The sequence below is a fragment of the Leucoraja erinacea genome, chromosome 12 (assembly GCF_028641065.1).
Source record: "Leucoraja erinacea ecotype New England chromosome 12, Leri_hhj_1, whole genome shotgun sequence".
Classification (NCBI taxonomy): Eukaryota; Metazoa; Chordata; class Chondrichthyes; order Rajiformes; family Rajidae; genus Leucoraja; species Leucoraja erinaceus.
In genome coordinates this window covers 41,480,208-41,489,034 of record NC_073388.1, presented here as the reverse complement: position 1 = coordinate 41,489,034, position 8,827 = coordinate 41,480,208, and the positions used below count along the sequence as shown (strand labels likewise).

At 41.0% G+C, this 8,827-nt stretch overlaps 1 protein-coding gene across 3 annotated transcripts in view; it reads right to left on the bottom strand.

Moving 5' to 3' along the window:
- Window positions 1–2,555: 2,555 nt before the first annotated feature.
- The window catches only part of fmr1 (fragile X messenger ribonucleoprotein 1), a 59,358-nt gene continuing 53,086 nt past the window's right edge, over window positions 2,556–8,827 (bottom strand). Inside the window, exons 14-16 of one of the 3 annotated variants that reach the window (XM_055643992.1) lie at window positions 8,025–8,104; window positions 6,895–6,924; window positions 2,556–3,607 (exon numbers count right to left, since the gene is read on the bottom strand). In XM_055643992.1, coding sequence (XP_055499967.1) covers window positions 3,437–3,607; window positions 6,895–6,924; window positions 8,025–8,104 — 281 coding nt within the window. In that variant the 3' untranslated portion in view covers window positions 2,556–3,436. The remainder of the gene's footprint in view (window positions 3,608–6,894; window positions 6,925–8,024; window positions 8,105–8,827) is intronic. The other 2 variants (XM_055643995.1, XM_055643994.1) reach the window with 2 other exon arrangements.

Sequence of the window (8,827 nt, the reverse complement as noted above, 5' to 3'; positions counted from 1 at the left end):
ATCATCTCCGCGGGCGGGCGGGGGTTGGGGGGGGCCTTTACATAGTGCCGTCTGTAGCGGTCGTTTGCTCGTTTTCATACCCTGTTAACGGGAGAAAAACGGAGGGATATCGATCGCTATTTACAGCGAGTACCTAAGTTCCGCGATCGGAGCACTTTTTCCCGGCAAGTTTTCGCAGGCAGCTTCGAGATTATTTGTTAAAGACTTATTACTGTACAACAGGCTGGCATTAGTGACAATGTTTAATTGACCGTGTTATAGTTTAGGCCCTCAATTTCATGAATGAATGAGTGAAAAGTAGGGAATTTGCTTTCTTGCACTTTAATCCACTTCGCAGCACTTTCTTCAGCCTTTTTTATGCTTTTCCCACTAAATACAATGAAACTGCAGCAAGTTTCCATGACATTTATTCTACAGAACAACACATCGGAATCTCCAGTAAAACAGGCATCTGTGAAGCCCCCTCAGCCATTTTGTGTGCTTGCCTGAAACAAAGCGCGTGATTGGCCAACTGGCAGACAACTCAATGTCAAACGTGCTTTCATTGGACTATAAAATTCCCGACATTTTTCCGGTTTTCTCTAATTTAATAAAAATGTGCAAGTCTTATTCATATCGAGTTTCAGCGGTGATTTATATAAATATTTTTACACAATATGTGACAATTTCATGTAGTTTGGTGACTTGGGTCACGAAACTGCTGAATAAAGCTCCTCGGCCCACAGCCTATTCTCTGTACTCCCAATATGGCAACAATGTATTTGAGCCTTGGGCATTGTGACATCACACAATGGAACGTTCACCGGGGCTGTGGCTCCTGCAAAGGCATATGTAAATGAATCCATTCCGATTGGCCATCTGTGAGCATCGGGCATTGTGACATCACACGATGGAACGTTCACAGGGAGCTGCTTGTGTGGGTTAGAATCCAGTTTTTTTTTTTAATATTGAGGTGGTGGGGGGGGGGGGGGGGTGTAGGATTTGATTAAAAAAGCGTACTTAAACACGACGAAATGTAACGAGGAGCGGATACTTAGAAAGAAAAGCGAAATCTCTACCGAAATGGAAAAGACGTCGGCGATCCTGCGTCCGGTTTCGGAGTTGCGGAGCGTCAAAGGAAGAAACGCGGCGGACGCCGTACGGCGGCAGGCGGACTGATTTGAGTTTTATATATATAATGATATGATAGATTGTCAGCGTACAGTACAGAGACAACGAAATGCATTTGAGACAAGCCTCCGGGCGGGTTCCTGGTCCCGCCGGGCAGATCCTCCGTCGTTGGTCTGCAGCGGGCCGGTCAATGGCGAGCAAGCAGGGCCTACCTGGGGGGCCTCAGTCATTGGTCTGTGGTGGGCGAGTCCTCTTCAGAGGTTGGTCCGTGGCGAGCGAGTTTGGTCTGCCTTCCGGGAGCGTCCCGGCCCGAATTTGACCCAGAGTCCGCGCCAACCAGCAATCCTTGCACATTAACACTATCCTACACACACTAGGGATAATTTACTATTTTACCAAGCCAATTTACCTACAAATTTGTATGTCTTTGGAGTGTTGGAGGAAACTGGAGCTGGAGTCAGGATAGAACTCGGTCTCTGGCGTTGTAAGACAACTCCACTGCAGCGCCACCATGTATATTATGGAAATTACAAGCTCTACTTTACTCAACTGGCACAATAACATTTAGAATTCTGCTGTTTACTACAGTATCCGGTAGTGTTACTCAGAGGGAGGCAGTGTCTGCAAGCGCGAGAGAAAAAGGGAGGGCGCATGAGGGAAACAGGGAGAGTGGGTGCGAGAGAAAGTGACGGAGTGAAAGAGAAAATTACCAGCACATTCTCGTGCAGCACAAGTTATACTAAGCCACCAGGCTCCTGTATATTGGCTGTGGTGTGAAATTCTGGAAAAACAATGAATTATGAGAGGTTCATAATCCCACTAAAATTACAAACACAAGATGAGTCTGATCTGTATCTTTGTCAAGGATTTATGGGCAAGAAATGCCCAAAAAGTAGCAAATTAAATTAACAAATGGGCTAGGGAAATTAAATATCAGCTTCACAAAGTTAATTCTAATCACGGGGTACATCTTTACAACTAAATATTGTCCAACCTGTGCATTAGTAAGCACGTACATTGTTCAGACCCATTCAGTTTTCCAACAAAACCTGGTTAATTATCTCTTCATTTACTCAGACAAGTCATCAATTGCAAACATCAACCCATTCCTTTAGTTCCCCTCCCAAGTCACCTCAACAGCAACATAGCTCCTTACACCACTTGCCTAATTCCCCATACAATTAAATAAAGAGACACCAGGGGAAAGAAATGGGAAAGAAAACATTGCAAATGTTGTATTTTGTACACTGCCACGTCTTGTCACATTTCTAACCATTGTAACCACATGCATAACATTTCATAATTTTTACCAGGGAAATCCACTTAACTAGCGAAAAAATCAGTGTCGGATTAAATTAGCTAATTGAAAAGTCATTAAAACTGATCTCCAACTCTTAACCCTTAACTGTAGTAAATCAGAAGGAAGTAACTTTTGTCCTACAGTCAGCAGAGGAAGATCAAACTTTATTAATTGAAACTGCTTGCATACAAAATATATTGCACTTCAACCGAACAATATCAACATAAAACCAAATTATTTGTTTTCACTACTATGTACAGAGAAAAATATTGCCCCGTTGCAGATCATACACTGTAAGGTCAATCTACCTTTGTTAATCATCTATACTAAGTTAACACAATAGCCCATAGTGGACAGGTACATAAACAAAGCTTTACCCCTCCCCAAATACTGTACATTCCCAAAAATAAATAACTACAAATCATCAGTTTGGCAACAATCTCCAGGCATTATATGCCTATCAAACAATACACTATTTAATTCTTTACATTTACCCTTGTACATCAAATGCAGAGGTGTAAAGAAAAAAAGTGCCCTCCCACACTGACCAATCAATGCCATACAAACTTCAGTGCAAGGATTTCTGATCCTTTACTGTTCAGCTAGATGCATATATAAGGAAAATCATGAAAAGCATGCATTCTTTTGTAAAGGTTCGCCGGTATTTAACCACACTTTATCTACATACATGTATTTTACATTGTTACTGTCTTCTGCTCATTTAGCTTCCCTGATTTCTGCAACTATAGTAAGGTTATCCCCTTCTGGCAAGTTATATTGAAGGCACAGATCAAACAATATACTTTTTTTTTTCAAAAAGGAGTTTGCTAAGTGAAATGAAAATGGTTACTGCACAAATGCTCCACCTGTCTGGCAAAAGACAACAGTGGGCCGTGTGCATCTGCTGTGCACAAATGAGTTTTATGTCTTTGGCCTAATAGGTTTCTCTAAGTGACATGTAAGCATCTGGTTTGTATGGTTAATGAAAGGAAATTAAGAGAGAACATCACTCTGCAGGTACACGCTTTAAGAGACGCCGTTCACCATCACTTGCTGGTTGTCTGCGGAAGTTTCCGACTTCTCCTTCTTTGGAGTGCGCTCCTTGCCTATGCGTTGTCGAGTGCTCTCACCAAAAACGTTTGGGCTGTGTGAAGCTTTCGTTATGACACTCCTTTCATTATTGCTGTCAGTTCTGATCTGAAACAAATCAGAAAGTGTTCAGAAACTAAATACTGCAGGCATTACACTGAATATGCACCAAAATCAGAACAAAACATAGATCAGTACAGCACAAGAACAGGCCCTTCGGCTCGTAATGGCTATGCCAAACACAATGCCAAGTCCATCTCTTATCTACCGGCACATAACCAATAACTCTCCATTCCATGCAAATCCAGATGCCTATCCAAAAATCTTTTAAATGCCACTAACATAGCTGCTTCAACCACTATTCCCAGCAAAACGTTCCAGGCACTTACCATCCCCTGCTTAAAAAAAAAAACCTGTCCTGCCCATCGCCTTTAAACTATGCTCCTCTCACTTTAAAGTTATGCTTCTCAAGTATTTTAATTTTCCAAACTCGGAAAAAGATTTAGACTGTCTACCATCAAACCTTTCAGAATTCTTTATACTGATACTGGAACGTATGCAAAATATCAAAAATTATGCAAAATGTATATAGCTGCAACACTTTAAATAATTCAGCAAATGTTCTAGTGCATTACTGGCACAATGTCCTCAACTGACCAACCACAATGATAAACGAGCAACAATTGATGAGGGCACATTATAAGGCACAAAGAGCCGGAGTAACTCAGCGGGTCAGGCAGCTTCTCTGGAGAACATGGATCTGTGACGTTTTGGGCTGGAACCTTCTTTAGACCCAAATGTCACCTATTATGCCCCAACCAGAAATGTCATCTCTCCACATCGAGTCTGAAGAAACATAGAAAATAGGTGCAGGAGTAGGCCATTCGGCCCTTCGAGCCTGCACCGCAATTCAATACGATCATGGCTGATCATTCAACTCAGTATCTTGTACCTGCCTTCTCTCCATACCTTTAGCCACAAGGGCCACATCTAACTCCCTCTTAAATATAGCTAATGAACTGGCCTCAACTACCTTCTGTGGCAGAGAATTCCAGAGATTCACCACTCTGTGTGAAAAATGTTTTCCTCACCTCGGTCCTAAAAGATTTCCCTCTTATCCTTAAACTGTGATCCCTTGTTCTGAAGGGTCCCAACACAAAACGTGACCAATCCACGTCCTCCAGAGATTCTGCCCAAGTTACTTCAGCATTTAGTCTATTTTTGCTAACCAGAATCTGCAGCTCCTTGTGACTCCATCACATGTGCAAACAGTACATTCAGAAAGTATTCACACACCTTCACTTTTCCTACATTTTGTTCCATTGCAGCCTTATTCTAAAATTGATTAAATTCTTTTTTTTTTTTTTTAAATCATCAATCTACACAATAACCCATAATAAAGCAGTGAAAACAGGCGTCTAGAAACTTTTGCAAATTAAAAACAAATAACTGAAATATCACATTTACACAAGTATTCAGACCCTTTACTCAGTACTTTGTTGAGGCACCTTTGGCAGCTATTACAGCCTCAGGTGTTCTCGGGTATGACGCTACAAGCAAGGCAGACAGACCTGTATTTGGGTAATTCCTCCCACTCTTCTCTGCAGATCCTCTCAAGCTCTGTCAGGTTGGATGGAGAGCGTCGATGCAGTTATTTTCAGGTCCCTCCAGAGATGTTTGATGGAATTTAAATCCGGGGTCTGGCTGGGTCACTCAAGGACATTCACAAACTTGTCACAAAGACACTCCTGCGTTGTCTTGGATGTGTGCTTATGGTTGTTGTCCTGTTGGAAGGTGAACTTCCGCCCCAGTCTGAGGTCCAGAACAATCTGGAGCAGGTTTTCATCACGTATCTCTCTGTACTTTGCTCCGTTCATCTTTCCCTCAATCCCGACTAATCTCCCAGTTCCTGCCGCTGAAAAACATCTCCATAGCATGATGCTGCCACCATCATGCTTCACCGTAGGTATGGTATTGGCCAGATGAGCGGTGCCAGATTTCTTCCAGACGTGATGCTCGGCATTCAGGCCAAAGAGTTCAATCTTGGTTTCATCAGACCAGAGAATCTTGTTTCTCATGGTCTGAGAGTCTTTTAGGTGCCTTATGGCAAACTCCAAGCGGGCTGTCATGTGCCTTTTACTGAGAGATACTTCCATTTGGCCACTCTACCATAAAGGCCTGATTGGTGGAGTGCTGCAGATATAATTGTCCTTCTGGAAGGTTTTCCCATCTCCACATAGAGGAACGCTGGAGCTCTGTCAGAGTGACCATTGGGTTCTTAGTCACCTCCCTGATCAAGGCCCTTCTCCCCCGATGCTCAATTTGGCCGGGTGGCCAGCTCTATGAAAAGTCCTGGTGGTTTCAAAGTTCTTCCATTTAAGAATGATGGAGGCCATTGTGTCCTTCGGGACCTGCAATGCTGCAGAAATAGTTTTATACCCTTCCCCAGATCTGTCTCTCGACACAATCCTGTCTTGGATGTCTACGGACAATTCCTTCATCTTCATGGCTTGGTTTTTGCTCTGACATGCACTGTCAACTGTGGGACCTTATATGGACATATGTGTGCCTTTCCAAATCATGTCCAATCAATTTAATTTACCACTGGTGAACTCCAATCAAGTTGTAGAAACATCTCAAGATTAATCAATGGAAACAGGATGAACCTAAGCTCAATTTTGAGTGTCATAGCGAAGGGTCTGAATACTTATGTAAATGTGATATTTCAGTTATTTATTTTTAATTACTTTGCAAAAATGTCTAAACACCTGTTTTCGCTTCTTCATTCTGGGGTATTGTGCGTAGATTGATGATAATAAAAATAAAATAATCCATTTTAAAATAAAGCTGTAATGTAACAAAACGTGGGAAAAGTGAAGGGGTCTGAATACTTTCTGAATGCACTGTAGTTGCTCTTGAAAATCCTTGCATTACTCTGCACATTGATAAAATTTAGTTTTCCTCAAAATTCCTGATATTTTCTGAACTCTGTCTTCTTTGACAAAACTTACCATTCTCATCTGTGATGATGTTCATTGGTTCTCTACATAGTCTAGAACAAAAACGATACCAGTCCCTTGCTTATTCCTCTAACCAAAAAGTATTTGTTTAATTGCAACCTTCTTCACATGGCTCTTGTATGCATGCCCCCTCTCATGCCTGCTCCATAAACAGCATAAAAACCTTGATGAAAGTTTCCTACATTATTAATCTTATTATTACTTCTTGATCCATGTCTTTGATCACCCCTCCAACATCTGTTCTTTTCAGCATCATTCACTTTTCAGCAATGACACCTCAACAAAATTCACTGGGTTATTTCAAAAGGCGCTATGAGCGCATAAGACCATGTGCCGTTCTGCACTAGAATGTAGCATGTTGCCAGTCAGTCATACCTGTGATTCCCCATATTGTGGCTTCCCAACCTTGGCAGTGCCAGCAAAACATAAAAAGGGGGAGAAAGGTAATACGTTTTAGAATGTACAAGGTAATCAAGTTCAAGCTAGCGTCAAGTGTACTTTCCAACACAAGATAAACAAGGTAAAAGATACGGAAATTTGAGCACACGAGCAACTCAGCTAGCACACCGCACTAAACCAAATACCTTATTTTTGAACAAATACCTCATTTGAAATTAAACCAAATTGCAGCATCCCAAAATCATTATATCTTATTGAGGAAATATATTAAGAAAAATATGAGAAGATTCAAACATTGGGTGTAAAAGATTCTCGTTGGGTAAAATCCACTTTTCAACGGCACTGATCTGGATTACATAAAGATATCGATTAAATAGAATACTGAAGTTATAAAAGTTTAATCCTAATTTTTTGCATGTAAATTTCTAGATAAAGTTATTTTCTGAACATTTGCTGATTTCTATCTGCCTACAAAGCCTTGAACAAGTCAAATATCACAAGATACAACATTGCTTACATGGAACGTTAACTCACCACATAATCAGTTTTTTGAACTTTGGAAGATTTGATTGCATTTAAGAGGGTTCTGAATTGTTCAGTTAATGACTTATGGATGCTTAGTTGATATAGAATTAAGTTTTCATTAGATGAACAAATAAGACTGCTTCTCATTTAAATATTCTTTCAAAATGTAATAACTTTAGAAAATCAATTGCTGATGTCCTAATACCTCAAGCTTAAAAGCAAAAAAAATGCTTGTGCTAAACTTGTGTAAATGTTGATTGTGAGATCACAATACTGTAACACAGATCATAGACTCTGCAGGCGAGATAGTCTCCCATGAAATATGATATAAAATAAACATAGGTTTTGAGCACTTTGAAATCTAACTACCCTGATTATCTGACAAAGAATGAGAGTCATACAGCACAGAAACAGACACTTCGGCCCAACTCGTCCATGCCGACCAATATATCTCCTTTAAGCTAGTCTACACTTAGAGACATAATTTGGTAAACTTAGCTTCGGGGACATTTAACAGCAGAATATACCTCAGAGTAGACAACTCCAAACCATGCAAACCTAAACCATAACCGAAAGGCTACCTCCAATGAGCTGTCCGTCGTCCCAGTCTTCGAGTCTCTTGATGAATTGCGTTTACGGATGTCTGCCCTCAAGAATTCATCTAAAACACCAAAAAAAAAAAAAAATTGAAGTCATCCCAGATTTGGACTCGGGCCACAGATCACAGAACACGAATGCCTGAGCAAAATCATGTATGAAAATGCACACACACACACAAACAGAATATATTCAGTTTGAAACATGATACCATTATGTGTGGCACAGTGGCGCAGCTGCTGCCTCACAGCACCAAAGGCCCAGGCTCGTGTGGAGTTTGCACATTCTCCCTGTAACCATGTGTATTTCCACTGGCTACTTTGGTTTCCACACATCCCCAAAACATGCAGAGCTGTAGATTATTTGACCTCTATTGTGTAGGGAGTGGGTGTGAAAGTGGGATAACATAGAACTAGTGTGAATGGGTGATTGATGGTCGGCGTGGACTCAGTGGCCGGAGGGCTTGTTTTCATGCTGTATCTTTTAATCAATCAAAACTATTCATCTGTGCAAGGAAAATGTTGTAGCCTTTTCAGTTTGTAGGACGTGAGCGTGTTAGTTAGCCATGCACACGAAATTCAGGTGTCATTAAAAAAAACCCACTGTTAATCTTGACACATCTAGGCACGGAAAGACACAATCAGCAAATACAAATTGATGCCATTTGGATTGTAATGTCAATCTAGGATTAAATGATGCAAAACCACAAAATGACAGAACAAACATTCTTGTCAGTAGACTTCTTTCATGAGAGACCTTGACCAAAAAAGCATGTAAATCATGGAAG